Source organism: Epinephelus fuscoguttatus, linkage group LG2 (assembly GCF_011397635.1).
Source record: "Epinephelus fuscoguttatus linkage group LG2, E.fuscoguttatus.final_Chr_v1".
In the NCBI taxonomy this organism is placed as follows: domain Eukaryota; kingdom Metazoa; phylum Chordata; class Actinopteri; order Perciformes; family Serranidae; genus Epinephelus; species Epinephelus fuscoguttatus.
Genome location: NC_064753.1, coordinates 49,086,929 through 49,102,366, shown reverse-complemented (window position 1 = coordinate 49,102,366; position 15,438 = coordinate 49,086,929). Strand labels below are relative to the sequence as shown.

Sequence of the window (15,438 nt, the reverse complement as noted above, 5' to 3'; positions counted from 1 at the left end):
AAAAGGTGGAGCTGTGAACACTGCAGTCTGATTGGTCAGAAGAGGGCGGTCACTCTGCTCAGGGCTGAGTTGAGTCTGGTTTTGAGGCTCATGTAACCACTGTTCATACTGTGGAGAGTTTTATTAGTAGACTGTAACTATAAAATGAAAGGATGTTTTGCTGCCTCTCACAGCAGCTGGAGTCTGAGAAAAAATGACTTCATTCACTGGGCCGACTGCCGGCAACTTTTAAGGTGGAACGTTAACTTGTAATGTTACTTAATGCATGAGTTGATGACGTGAATCCATCAGCACACCTTAAATTTCACTGTGACAACTTTGACCTTTCCATTCAGGGCTTGACGCTAACTTTTTTCCTAAGTTGAAAAAGTAAGGAGCGCACAAAGAACTTTAGGGGCACGATGTAAATTGATCAAATAATGTGTTTTCTGTAATAAACGTGATGCAAATAGACATTTACAAGCAAAATTATTTAATGAATTTGTATACAAAATGTACAGAAAGGTAAAATCATCAAGTTTTGAAAAAGTATTGCAATTTAATTTTGTCTTTAATGTTATTATCTTATATATATTATCTTTGCAATATGATTATCTTATATAATGTTATTACTATCCGAAAACATTCTCCAGGTTCTCTGAAACTCTGCAGGACTTATTTCCACCCAGCCGACAGCCTGGCCGTGGAGAATGATCCCTAACTGCAGGGAGAACGGAGCAGGCTTCCCCGGAGGTCCGCCACTTAACCCGGTCCGTCTCCTCCACACTTTGACTTATTTCCACGGTGCTGACAGTGGGACTTATATTCATTGTGTCAACAGTGGCTTGGAAAACCACCCATAACCGTGTCACATGGGGAAGAGGGAAGGCGGCTGGAGTTCCTCCAACATTTGTGGTTGGATTATCATATTTTTTTATTTTTTTTAAAAATAAAGGCTGCTTCGGCTAATTTTTTTATGCGCACATGTGCCCCTAAATATCTTTTACAGTTCGCACACACCTATTGTTAGTCGCAAATGCGAGTGAAACGCTTGCATTGTCGAGCGCTGCCATTAGTTTTTATTGCCTCTCTTGGATGACAGACACTTTAGTAATGAGTGGATCTTCAAGTGTTTAAAATACATTAATTTCGACCAGATTATGTGAACTGCATATATTCTAACCCTCACTTCCTGTGGGCTACAGCAACACTAAACCCCTGAGCTTGCCTGAGAAGGACTAAATGCACAAAGCTGCTATTTTTAAATATCCCATGGAGAGAGACTCTCACTGCAGCCTGTTGTATTTTGTTGTGAAAATGTGGGCGTGCAGCCTCGTTCTGTGGACGATAAACCAGGTGCAGACTTCCATCTGTGTCACCGCTGATGAGGAAATACAGCGAGTGCTGGACGGAGCAGTGAGTGACAACAACCCCGCCCACATTTAAGAGGACTGTCTGAACACACCGAGGGTCTAGGTACCATGTCTGAAGGCTTACTGCTGGTTCCAAAGGGACTGGACTGAAAGGGTTTGGTGGAGATGAGGCTTTTAACTGCCCTCTGAACCCTAAAACCCACCGGCAGTTTTAAAGGTTTGGTTTTTTTTTAAACCAAACACCAAACATACACCATTTATCACAGCCAGAAACTATATAAAGATAAATTATTGGCAGATAATCATGTTTCAAACGCACCTTGAACATATCATGTGCGTTTCTGCGATTTTTCATCAAGATCACTTTATCCTAAATGTCTCATTTAAGATTTTCCTGTTAAAAAACATTAAATTCTGTGCTCCTGTATGCACAGCAAAGCTTTTTTCAACTTTAGTATTTCGTCTTTGACTTTTAACGTTTTTAGTCATCAGAGGGTGAGTTTTTAAAATCTAAAAACGACAGCTGTTCCAGGTTACTGATATTTTTCTAGCCGCTGCTGCCACTGTTTCATAAGTTACTGGTTATGCCTGCTGAGAGCGAGTGTGATGTGTGTATTTGTTGGTTTTGTGTGATGAGACAGGTGGTTATCATGCATCCATATTCTGCTTCATTGCACATGCACAAATATATGGTTATTGTGGAAGGAGGGTCATACATTTCCATGGCTCCAGAGGGGTTTTTGTGGTTAAGCCCACTGAACTGTGGCTCTTATGTTTTTGTTTATAGTTTTCTATGTACAGACTGACTGACATGGCTGCATGGTGTGGACAGAGGACACTGGGTGATGACAGATTTTCTACGAGCCCCTGTTGTCCCCCAAAGTGCTGTGGGAGAACAGGGTAGACTGAAGGCTTCTTACCCCCCTAGTGCCAAGTTGGGGACATCCGATGTGGGGAGGGGGAGTGTGGGCTGTCCAGTCTGCTCTGGAGACACATAGAGGGTTTCAGGGTCCAGGCTATCCATCCAGGGCCTCTCACTACTACTGGTGACACACAAAGACACAGGACACACAACACAGCAGACACACAAAGACAATTACAGATAAATACACGACAAATATTCACACAGTGTGACACTGAACACATGAATCAGTAACCTGAGTTAGAGACACAGACGGGTGGTTGATGGAGAACAAGACAAAACCTATGGCTGGACCGTGTATGAAACATTAGAGGGCTTTTAATTTGAAACACGAAGTGGAGGCATTCACCAAGCTTTGCCCCGCTGTTGCAGTCCAACCCAAAAACCCATGTAAATACATGTTAAAATGAAGAACACAGACACAGTCACACAGCAGGAGGGAGCTGCTTTCTCTGGAGCTGAACCCACTGATCATTTAACACAACCCTCCCATCTATGGCTCCTGTCAGGGAGATTACTGCCGTCACAAAGCCAGGTATCAATGACTTTTACACATGCAGCAATGGGCCCGTATCAGAAAAGCAAAGCGTTTAATTACAAGCTGATCGTGTGCAGAATCTTCAGATCAAGATTTGACTATTTAATGAGACGAAACTGTCACACAGGAGGGGAAATACAGTTATAGTGGTGGCAGAGGGTAACAGTTGGAGAGCAGCTATGCCCATAGGGACAGAAATTAAAGCATGCTGAGTAGTGCACACAGCCTGCTTCTCCCTGCTCACCCTACAGACCTCTAACCCTACAGACCTCTAACCTCTCTGAGCCACAGCCTGTGTGAGAGAAGAGGACAAAATCTGATAGTTTGCAACATGTGCCTCTATTGTCTCATAAAGGTGAAAAATGCTCAAACAAATCTTCTTGAAAATAAAAAAAAGAAACATGCAACTGATTGACTGTGTTTGCAATATTTATTTACATAAGCACAATTGGGCAAGACGGAGCAAGTGGTGGAGCTGAGCAGAGTGAACACGCTCAGTCGATTTCACAACTTTGAAGTCTTGACAAATAACTAATAACTCAAATTCCAACAAATGGCTCGACATTAAAACTTTTACACTTCTTCCTGCATGACTGACACAGATATTATTGTTTTTTCAGTTCACTTTAAAGCAATCAAACAGCACATAAACCTGAATTACATGCAGACGCTTATTATAGAGCCCCATCAACACTCTTCCTTCTGTGCTCCCATGACCGTTTTCACACAGCCCTTTCAAAAACTTCTGTCACAAAGCTTATTCTTTCTCAAATTTACAAGAGGACAGATCTGTGCTAACACCATAAAGATGTACACTTCCCTCCTACAGGAAAAGATGTGACAGTGGAATCAGTTTACAGTCACAGTGGACTGGGATCGAAAGGCCCAGACACACCAGACCAACACTGAAGAACTAGTGGCAACAAAAGCTGACTGTTGCATCGCCTCATGTTGCCTGTGTCTCAGTCAAAAAATTGCCCTTGAACATTCAGTAAAGCCTGTAGCCATTGACCAACTGGCCACGTGCTCTGCGCCTGCGTAAGAGGAGATAACTGTCAACAGCAGCAGGCGGAGGCAGTTGGTATCCGTCATTCAAAAAAGGAACTCAAGATGCAAGTTAAAACATTAACAACACAATCCAATGTTTAGAGAACAGATATTTGCCATGCAGAAGAAATACAGCACTTCTCAATGTATGTAATATTCATTACCTGTGCAAAATAAGAAAAACCATGTTGGACGACTCTGATCATTTTAAAGCCATTATCAGCCGATATTGATGACATACCGATATTATCATGTATCCCTCTTTCCAACCATGGTTTGGGAAGTACTGGGCATAAGACTGGATAAATGACACTTGGATTATGCCGTGTGAGTTGTGTGAGAGTTTGTAAACGGGTGTTTTGATTTAGTTTGTTAGACACGGTCCCCAATGACTTATGCTGTTGTCCTACAGTTTCCACGGCAGCAGATCGCTCTGTGTTCCTACTGGTCAAAGTTACAGATGTGACGGGAGAAGTCGTGGAGGACAAAAAGAAAATCAAACATGCAAGGCTTTCTGTCTGGACGTCATGAGGTGTTGGTTGTCATCTACGATGACACAATACATGGGATAAAACTTGTAAAAAAGACTCCCGCACCTGTTTGAAAACAGATGTGCGAAGTACTCCTTTTTCGTTTTGACACAACTAAAATGATGGATTATCACGTACAACACTCATTGTCATTCCCAATCCGAGTGGACGCTGGTCGACGGCTGCGATGGGCTATAATCAGGCTGATATCGTGTCGTCCGAACCCGGCTAAGGCTGGATAAATAATACTTCGATTAGCCTATATTGTACAAGTGGTGTGACAGCTTGGAAACTGATGTTTTGCTGTTGCTAGATATAGATGACTTCAATGCAACGTCACTCACTGCTGTAACAATGGCCATGCCCCCTTTTGCGTGAAAGTTTTGAGCTCGACCCGGGAGAGACACTAGCCGCGGCTAGGAGTTCATCATGCCGAAAAGTTGATGCGTTTTTCACTGCATAGCAAACAATAAAAAATAAAAAAAAAACCAGAATTGCGATTTTCTTTGCTCCCAGAGAGAGTGAAGAACGGGGAAAGAAGAAATCTGTGGCTCACAGCCATCAAACGGCAGGGTAAAGATGGAAAGCTGTGGGATCCAGCCAGTCACTACACCGAACGTTACGTCTGTGGCAGGCACTTCATCACAGGTTAGTTGGATAACGTTAGCTAGTTAGCTAAAGTCAGTTGATCTCAACAATAACACGAGATATTCAAAGCCAAGAAGTTAATTCTAATGAATGTTAATCGACAGGACATGAACTGAATGAATGAATTGACAGGGTCATTCATCCACACAGAGGCTGGCAGCTGAAAAGGGCACACACCTCCTATCATTTTCACTTTCTCGTCGTACCGAAGGCGATCAGGACCTCTTAAACTCTCTCTGTAGCATGTAGCCTGACTGGCCATTTCATCCGAAGGGGAACGACTCAACTGATTTGTTTTTATTTACACTTTATGTGTGTAGGGTGACCATATTTTGATTTCCAAAAAAGAGGACACTCGGCCGGCCACGAGATAGCCTACTTAAATGATACTCGCAGTTTACTCAAAGATGCCTTATAGTTTTAATATATTTAAAGTTTATATGTATGGATAGAAAATTCAGTTATATTACAAAATAATATCTCTCAAAGACAGAAATTCAGATAGGCCCCTATAGATACATACACACACTAGAGTGTGGCTACCTGATCCGAGCCCGACGAGTCCCAACGATAGGCATACCCGACAGGTCGTTCGGGTTTGGTCAAAAATGTATAAATTGTATTCTGGCTCGGGTCAGATTCGGTCAGCTTTCAGTGAAAATGTAGTGTAAAAATAAATAAAATGCCATTGTCTGTCCTGTTTATTGCTCGGGCACTGTTATTTACATGTCAACACCTGAACACAACACACACACATTGGCTGTTTGTTTCTACCTCTCCCCTCGCTGGAAGCCTCGGACCTCCCGCCGCCCGCCTCCGCCTTGATTAAACGCTGAAAATTAAATAAAAGAGGGAGACAGGTTTTCCTATTTTATCTTATTTTGTTATATTTCTCCCTCTCCCCTCGCATGAAGCGTCGGACCTCCTGCTGCCCGCTCCCGTCTCAAACATGGAGATCTCCCTCCAGGCGCACGCCCGGCCTGTTAAATAGCCTGTAACCATAACAGCTGTGTGACACAAACTCAGTGCTTTAGTTATTAAATAATGTCGGGCTTGGTTCGGTTTCGGACATAACAAAACAGAATAACATTAAGAATGACTGTCGGGTTTGGGCAGAAATATGCTGCCTGTGCCGGACCCTAACACACACACACACACACACACACACACACACACACACACACACACAAGGAAAACTGGACATTATCGACATTATCATCAATTTATAAACACCCCCCGGACGCCCTGGACAGGACGTGAAAAGTGGACATGTCCGGGCAAAAGAGGACGTTTGGTCAGCCTATATGTGTGTGAAGAGGCTCTGCCGCCAGTCAAAATCCCATGTTTCTATCACCTATGACGTCACCGGCGCGCGACCCGTTGTAGTTGATTGAAGTCATGTATGGTCCCCAGTGACCTCAATATATTACGGGTCTTCTGTGATTCTCCATTCACCATGGAGGCGAGAAAAACAATGTCTTCTTCATGAATTCAACACAACACGCAGTGAGTGATTAATATACAACTGATCCATCTGGGGGCGAAGCGCTCCTTTAACATGAGACACACACACACACACACACACACACCTCTTTGCTGCACTTTAAAGTCTGCACGCATGTTTTCACACAGCCTGTTTGTGTAATTTTAGCAGGGTTGCTTCATGTGAGTGATGATGACAGGCCCTAATATCTGTGGGAGGAGCGACAGTGGCGACTTCCGCGTCCTGTGACATCACGTGCATATTCCCTTTACGGATACATATTGCGTTAACTACACACCTTGTACAAAAGCATAGCAGAGCTGCGCACTGATGCAGGTTAACGGCACCTGAAACACACGCCATAGCTAACTGGTGCAACACACAGCAACTCTGCCGTGACGTCATGTCATAAAGACATTACTGTCAACATGTTAAGTCACATCACCAAGCTGCTGTTGGCCCGTTAAAGCAGACTGTACATGACACACACCCTGACACACACACACAGCAGTGTTAGCTAAACCAGTGAGCAGCTACACACAGCACCGTGTCATGTTATGGTAACGTTAGCTAGCTACAACAGAGAACTTCAACTTACCAGCGTTTCTACGCCACTGTTAATTTGACTTGTGCTTAAAAACAAAATGTTGGGCAGGATGTTTGATCACAACATGACGTCACTCATGCTGTACTTTAGCAGGCAGGCTGACTCGTTCACGGTGAGTTGTGGTCTGTCACTTTGGAGCTTCAGCTAGCAGTCACTGTGTAAAATGGCAGACTGAACCGTTACCACTGTGAGCGGGGGGGGTGGGGGTGGAGGGAAGGGGCCATTCACACATTACATCATGTCTGCTGTGTGCCTCAAGACAGTTTTTATTGACTGTGTGTATAATTTTATTTTCTAATGGAAAAACTTTTATTTAAATGCGATATTTAATGTTTAATGTTCTGTGACACGGTAGTAAAAGCGCACGTGACAGGTCCCTGGGTTAAAGTGTAACGTGGTACGGTCCACTGAGAGGAGCCCCATCACATTCACTTCCTAATAACTAACTCTGAATGTGCTGAAATTAAAAACTTAAATGTTAAATTATCCAATGTTAACCGAAGCAAAAGAAATTCATTTTGAAATTAATTAATAGAATATATCCTTCCAGTGAATTCTATACAATGAGATCTAAATTTGAGAGTAATGTTTGTTCTCATTCCTAACTTTTTAAATAAAATGTATGAAATCTAAACATGCAAACGGACTGCTCACACTGCTGTATTTTTTTGTCTGTTTTTTTTCCCTTTATTTTGGCTGACATCATTTTTTGTTATACTCGGTTTCATGCCCATTTGCTTTCTTGTTGTAATTTTTAATTGTTCAATAAAGTTTATTTAAAAAAACAAAACTTTAATGTGCATGAATAGTAACAGGTTTTTAGAATATTATAAAAAAAATATTTGATGAAACCCCCTCATGTGAAATGAACTGTTTTTTGTTGTTGTTGTCATTTGTTTTGTTTTCTAATGTAATGTCCATTCTTACTTTATTTATTATAAGAATTATAAATATCTATGTATTGATATTATATTTATTCAATTTTCAGCTTTTGTAGTATTGTACATTGTATTGTTGAATAAAGTATAAAAAAAGTCTAAATGTGCATTATGTTTTATTTCTCTGTGCATGAATAAATACAAAATTAAATACAATACTTTCATGTAATGTTTTGACGTAAACATAAAGTACAGTTGAAACATTGAACTTTATTGGAAATCAAAAAAGGATCAATAATGACCTTATAAACAACATTACAGTTAAAACAATATATTAGTTATTGAATTTGAGGGAGAAAAAAAGACCCAAATATATCTAAATGCAATAAATAAGGAAGCATTGAGGAGTGCTAAACTACATGTAATTGAGTAGTTTAACTGCATTTGTAACTTTCATGTCGCGTTACGCGCGCAAGTTTGAACGCTAAAATATTTTGTGTTGACTGTCTTCATACACACGTGACATTCCTGAATTGCTAAATGATCATCGTCATACGTCCCCAGAGGATATCAGTGCTGTCACGGAGCAAATTGGTCAGTGAAGTTCAGATTTTTCAACTCTTGCGAAAAAGCGCATGATGCGAAATCACCCTGCTCACTTTATTTGCATATTTCCCATCATTCATGTAGTGTCCATCACGCCACACACATCTTATGGCATGTTTACACTGACTTGACATGTAATTCACTGGTGTGGACTGTTTTAATTACGCCCGGTGTGACCACGATGAAATGGAAAATGAATGAATGGCTAGAATACATTTTGCTGCTGCCCCTGTTCACAGCAGTACATTGCTTAGCCTCTGTGTCGGCACTCCTGCTGCTTCTCCAAACTGTAGGTAATACACTGACTACAGATAAGTATCTCATACAACCCCACATCACAAGATCCAAACTGTCCCTTTAACACGCTGCTCTGCAGCAGGTGTATTAACCACTGTTCACTGACTTAGTTTGAATTTTTAAAAAAAGTTCATTTCAGTCATTAGCACATTCATTTATTGCAAATAAATGAACAGTACAGTGGCAGAATTATAAATACATGGATACAGTAAATGTACTGTACATACTGATGTCTTAAAACAGACAGAGTAACACATGAACTACTGTAAATGTAATTAGTAGATGTCACGTACGCAGCGTTCACATAAAGGAGGAGGATGATTGTTGTATCAGGATGTTGAGTTCTTTCTCATCGGCTGAGGTTCAGTTCCTTGTTTCCTGCTGACAAACAGGTCTTCACCTCTCTGATAAGGTGTGTTGTTCTGCACCGTCTGATGCAGGTAGCCGTTATAGAAGTCGGCTGCTGTAAGTCTTTTCTTCAGAAGCACGGCCTTGAATCCCACCCAGCCGTCCTGGAACAGGAAGCACAGATTAACACAAACGTTTGAGCCACAAACTTGTCAGAACGACACAAATCTAAAGGAGAAGACACTTTATAGAAACTGTCTCTCATGTTTTGGGTCATCTGATTGGCTCTTCTGATCTGCCTTTACAGAGACCACTGATCAAACCTTTTAGTATGAATACTGCTTTTTCATTTTCACTCCTAATCAAAATAGATCAGAGTGTAACTGACCTTACAACAGACAGCCAGAGTATTGGACTCCCTCTGATAGCTCACTGAGCCAGGGACTGGTTTCCTTCTTTCATCTGAAAAAACACACAAGTGACATGTGACAGCTCAGACTCACAGCACGTCACTGGATCAGCACAGGCAACAGAAGCGCCAGGATAAATGTTGGCACTGTACATTTTTATAAACCACGGATATGTTACATTTGCATGTTATTATGTAGCAGACACTGTATACCATATGCTGTAGTTAATGTGTGGTTAGGTTTAGGCACAAAAGAGGGGAGTTTGAGAGTGAATAATGGAGTAAGACGTCTTTTGCTGAACTCCTGCTGAGCTTTTAAAACAGCGCTGATCTATAAACGAGGTCATTAATTGCCAAAATGCTCCCTACAAAGCTGCAGTTTTTACACAGTAATTGCAACTAATCTTCAGAGACACAAGTACAACAGACTGTCTAACACCACAGCAACCGCCTCCTCGGCACAGAGTTCAAGTGAGTCCGTGTCTAGATTACTGTCTGAGGTGCTTCAAATCCAAAAGGACATCGTCATGGATCGGCCACATCCGGGTCTCACACCAAAGAACCCCAGCAGCAACCTGCGCAAAACTATGGCTAAGTTACATTTCTATCAAGACTGTGTGGAGGTGCTGCGCCGGGCTCAAAGCCAAGCTCCGCTCAGATTCAGAGGGAAGCCCATTACCATCTCTCTCCGCCTTAGGCTTTCCACATAGACACGTGGAAGGGCAGAGAGGTGTGCTCTCTCCGCCTTAGGCTTTCTGCATAGGCCTTTACCTTTATCTAAAAGGTTTCTGAGATGCCAGGTCAGGTGGTGCATTAAGGTGACTAAAAAATAATAGGAAACTAGAAGGGCTTGCAAGAAACAGCTCTAACAGATATAATATGTACCAAACATGCAAATATAACGTATCCATAGCCTCGTTTGCAGAAACAAACAATGCCAACATTTTCCTCTGGCGACTGGCCAACAGCAAATATGCACACACTAATCTCAAGGTAACACACCTGCACACACTGCAGACAGTAATCAGAAACATGGATCTGGTGTTAACACGTCAAAATATCTCAGCTCCTATCAGAGCAACCCAGTGAAACATATTCAAGATTATAACAAACAGGACTGAGGCTTATTACACCTCCTGAAACCAGAATCATTTCTACATTAACAAACACATTAACTGGATAATCCAGTAATTATTCTTATCTTAACTTAAAAAGTCTACATGTTCTGTAAATGTATTCATGGTCCATTAAATCTGATTTTGACAAACTTACCTAATAATGAAATGTGACATCGTCCTACAAAATCCAGGAGTTTTATCGTCCTGCCCATAAATAAAGTTTTCAGAGGGATCTGATGAGGCAGAGAGACGGATCGTTACAGTCAAATATTCAACACTAATCAGTGGCTCAGTTAAACAGTCCAGATCAGTGGTTACCCGTGATCCGATGGCACGATACAGACGATCTATTTGGTCACAGGTCTGCTCCTCCCACACCACCCAGCTCAGGGAGCTCTTGAACTTTGGGGCTATTGGAGGAAATGAATGTGTAAGTTTGAAGAATTCTTCTGAGACTCATCATGACTGTGTCTGTGTGGCTCAGACGTACCAAATGTTGCACCAGTCTGTGTTTGCTCTCTTCTATGAGCCACTCTGTCGGGCAGCGTCCTCAGAGTGTCAATCAGCTGCAAACCAGAGTACAAACACTACGTCAGCATGTTGTCAGTGAGAGGTAACCAGGTAATGTTCCAACAGCTCACCAGATGTGCTCCTTTAGTGGCCAGGACGGCGCCGAGAACATCAGCTGTGCAGTTTTCAGGGACCTGATGGAGCTCCTGGTGGAGGATGGGGCCAACGTCAAACCTGCGGTGTGAGGACATTTTAATCTGGTTGTTTGTTTGTGAGGATGAAACAGGAAGAACACTGAGATGTTTCCTCTGTGATTACCTGTGAGGGCGGATCTGGATGATGGTGACCCCTGTCACTGTGTCGCCGTGCAGGATGGTGTGGAAGATGGGTGCTGGACCTCGCCACCGAGGCAGCAGGCTGGGGTGGACATTCAGAATCCCGCTGCAGGGAAAGAGCGAGTGCACAGACACACACACTGAGTTTAGATACACTTTATAATTTCATACTCTCTGTTTAGATTTGACTCTGTGTCTGAGGACTGTGTGTGATGGCCGAGGCTTCGGGCTAACACCACCCTGCTGTGTGTTTTGAGAAGGATCATAATGTGATCAAATTTCAGGTTAAACAAATCATTCATTAAACCAAAAGTTGAGCAGCTTTGTTTTATGTAGTCCTGAAGTTTAATTAGCTATTTTATAAACACAAAATATGGCCAAACGTATGTAGACACCACCCTCCCCTCTGCAGCTCTGCTCAGTGATGTGTCCCCCCACAGAACTGGTGAAGGCTGCACAGCCATCAGTCACTATCAAAGCCAAGTCCTGCCAATAACGATAGTTTTTAAAACGTGCTAGAGGTGCCAATTAATTAGCCAAACTGATAAATCTGTTGACCTCGAACAGCAGTCAGATGATCAGGCAGTTGAAACCTCAGTGAGTAATGTGTCGTCATATTCTAGGCTGCTGTCAGCCCTAGAGTCGTCTCCTTTGGTCTGAATCAGGGACTCATGTTGTTCCAAAGTTGTATAATTGCCTAGAGTTGGTTGGTGTTCTCACGGCAGCATTTACAAGAGGACCAGATCAAATGCCTTGTGTGAGAAAGCTGCTCTTGATAGGTCAGAATTTCCATGTGGGAAAAATCCAGGAAGTAAAGCAAACGTTGAAGAAGAGTACACTTGCAAGATAAATGTGACACTTTCTAATGTCACAATGGAGGGACAACTACGCAGGTTGATTTTAGCGCTGCTCATCGTGGACTATATTGCTGTCATTGTTCATTTTAGTCAAAGCATACAGTTTGAAAACGAGGCAAACGCGGCTCCAACTAGAAAACAATGTTTTGATGCATTGGATGTGCTGAATGTGCATATTAAGGCAGTACAGGAGGAGGTGCACATTAATAATCCTCCAGGACTGTAACATGCTCATGTTTAACCCAAACAATGTGTCATGTGACTGCAGGGCAGGTGTGAAAGCACCCTGAGAGACATAAATACTCACTGTGGGAACTTGTTGATCAGACGCTCGGGCAGTAAACAGCCAAAGGACACCACCACCCCGACATCAAACTGTCCCTCAGCAGTGTCGGGGGGCCAGCTGTGGAGTGGGATGTGGTTATGCTGAGCGAACTTCTTCACTGGGACGTCACCAGACAAAGTCACAACTTCCAGGGACTCCACCACCCCCCCACTGGAGCTCCTACACACACAACATTAAGGTTAGTGTCACACACTCTCTTCATGAGTTGCAAGATGAAGAGCTCCAACAAATACACCTGTCGTCAGTTTAAGCCTTTTTGTGACCGCACTTAAAGGGACAGTTCACCCAAAAATGGTTGACTTCTCTTATGTTTTTCTCTAAACACAAAATTAGGAGGAAATATGAGATGATATTTCAGAGCATGTTGCTGCACGAGGCCCAATGTTTGTTATGAAAATATGTATGTTAGTGTTTAACGTGGGCCATGATGATGATGAGACTCCACTCAAATAAGGCTGCAGGCCCTGATGGCGTCAGCCCCAGGGTGCTCAAAGCCTGTGCCCCCCAGCTATGTGGAGTACTTCAGCATGTCTTCAACATGAGCCTGAGTCTCCAGAGGGTCCCCTTGCTGTGGAAGACATCCTGCCTCGTTCCTGTGCCTAAGACGTCGCATCCCAGTGGCTCCAAGGACTACAGACCCGTGGCATTGACCTCCCACATCATGAAGACCCTGGAGAGACTCATCTTGGAGCAGCTCCGGCCCATGGTCAAGCCACTTTTGGACCCCCTCCAGTTTGCCTATCAGCCCTGACTTGGATTTGAGGACGCCATCATCTACCTGCTCAACCGCGTCTACGCCCATTTGGATAAGCCGGCGAGCACTGTGAGGGTCATGTTTTTTGACTTCTCCAGTGCGTTCAACACCATCCGTCCAGCTCTACTGGGTGACAAGCTGACAGCAATGCAGGTGGATGCCCCCCTGGTGTCCTGGATTGTAGACTACTTGACTGGCAGACCACAGTATTTGCGCTTGCAACGCTGTGTGTCAGACAGAGTGGTCAGCAATACCGGGGCCCCGCAGGGGACTGTCCTCTCTCCCTTCCTCTTCACCCTCTACACCACGGGCTTCAGCTATCGCACTGAGACCTGCCATCTTGAGAAGTTTTCTGATGACTCTGCTATAGTTGGCTGTATCACCAAGGGTGATGAGGATGAGTACAGGGCTGTTGTGGATAACTTTGTCACATGGTGTGAGCAGAACCATCTGCAGCTCAACGTGGCAAAGACAAAGGAACTGGCTGTGGATCTGAGGAGGACCAAGACACCGGTGATCCCTGTTTCCATCCAGGGGGTCAGTGTGGACATTGTAGAGGACTATAAGTACCTGGGGGTACACATTGACTATAAACTGGACTGGGCTAAGAACACTAACGCTCTCTACAGGAAGGGCCAGAGCCGTCTCTATTTTCTGAGGCGACTGAGGTCCTTCAACATCTGCCGGACTATGCTCAGGATCTTCTATGAGTCTGTGGTGGCCAGTGCTATCCTCTATGCTGCTGTGTGCTGGGGCAGCAGGCTGAGGGTGGCGGACGCCAACAGACTCAACAAACTGATCCGCAAGGCCAGTGACGTTGTGGGAACGGAGTGTGACTCTCTGATGGTGGTGTCAGAGAGGAGGATGCTGTCTAAGCTACGAACTATCTTGGACAATGTCTCACACCCACTCCACCATGTGCTGGTCAGGCACAGGAGTACTTTCAGTGGGAGACTCATACCACCAAGATGTACCACTGAGTGCCACAGGAAATCATTCCTGCCCGTGGCCATCAAACTGTACAACTCCTCTGAGTGGCCCTGAGACTATTTCACACACTGCAATAATCCAATGTAACTTGTGCAATAACCCCATTCACCCTGACTGTATATATTCTGTTTGTATAAATAATCTTGTTCAACTTACACACACACATATATATATATATATATATATATACATACTTACGTTGATGTTTGTTAATAATTCTTGTTTATTTAACTATATATTTGTAAATACTGTTGTTTAAATTTCTTATATTTTCACGTATCTTTCCTCTCTTGCAAGGAGCACCTGTAACATAAATAATTTCCCCTCGGGGATCAATAAAGTATTTCTGATTCTGATTCTGATTCACTTTCTCAGTGTGATGTGCAGTGTCACCTGTCTCTGATCATATTAACCCTTGAAGGAGGACTCGTGTCCCACCTGCTGGATGAGAGTAGTTTGAGGGACTCCACAGCGAACTGGTCGGAGCCGAAGAACAGGACCCTCCAGGGGGGTCCGGATGATGAGAGCAGCCTGCAGAGCCGCAGCTGAGTCTGTCTGCCGTCAGCCGTCCTCCTCCACACTGTGTGGACACAGCAGCGATGAAGGTGACTCATCATCCTCAGGGACGCTCCGGCTGTCTTCGTCCACATCCTGACTCCAGCTGTGTCTTCAGCTCTCAAGATAAAGTGTCCACAGAGTCAGAGAGGACGTTAGAACAGTTTTATAGACTGAAAACGACTCGCCCTGAATGTGTACGCACAGGGCGCCGCCATGTTTTCCACTACACTTCCGCTTCCGGCTTATGTCTTCTTCTTCAATGCGGTTTTAGGCGGATTGTAATACCAGCTCTACGCTGCACAGCG

At 43.6% G+C, this 15,438-nt stretch overlaps 2 protein-coding genes across 7 annotated transcripts in view; both read right to left on the bottom strand.

Annotated features, from left to right (window-relative positions):
* Window positions 1-7,298, bottom strand: part of celf1 (cugbp, Elav-like family member 1) — a 39,248-nt gene extending 31,950 nt beyond the window's left edge. For 4 of the 6 annotated variants that reach the window (XM_049599297.1, XM_049599277.1, XM_049599306.1 and 1 more), the window contains exons 1-2: window positions 7,119-7,298; window positions 2,273-2,395 (exon numbers count right to left, since the gene is read on the bottom strand). In XM_049599297.1, coding sequence (XP_049455254.1) covers window positions 2,273-2,376 — 104 coding nt within the window. In that variant the 5' untranslated portion in view covers window positions 2,377-2,395; window positions 7,119-7,298. The remainder of the gene's footprint in view (window positions 1-2,272; window positions 2,396-7,118) is intronic. The other 2 variants (XM_049599287.1, XM_049599307.1) reach the window with 2 other exon arrangements.
* Window positions 7,299-8,184: 886 nt separating this feature from the next.
* mtfmt (mitochondrial methionyl-tRNA formyltransferase) lies at window positions 8,185-15,362 on the bottom strand. Its single transcript, XM_049599317.1, has 9 exons — window positions 15,014-15,362; window positions 12,793-12,990; window positions 11,612-11,734; window positions 11,425-11,527; window positions 11,274-11,349; window positions 11,102-11,193; window positions 10,938-11,016; window positions 9,645-9,718; window positions 8,185-9,420 (listed from the first exon to the last, which is right to left on the bottom strand). Exons 1-9 carry the CDS (start codon window positions 15,223-15,225, stop codon window positions 9,238-9,240), a joined length of 1,140 nt encoding a protein of 379 aa, XP_049455274.1. The 5' UTR covers window positions 15,226-15,362; the 3' UTR covers window positions 8,185-9,237.
* Between the last annotated feature and the right edge of the window lie 76 nt (window positions 15,363-15,438).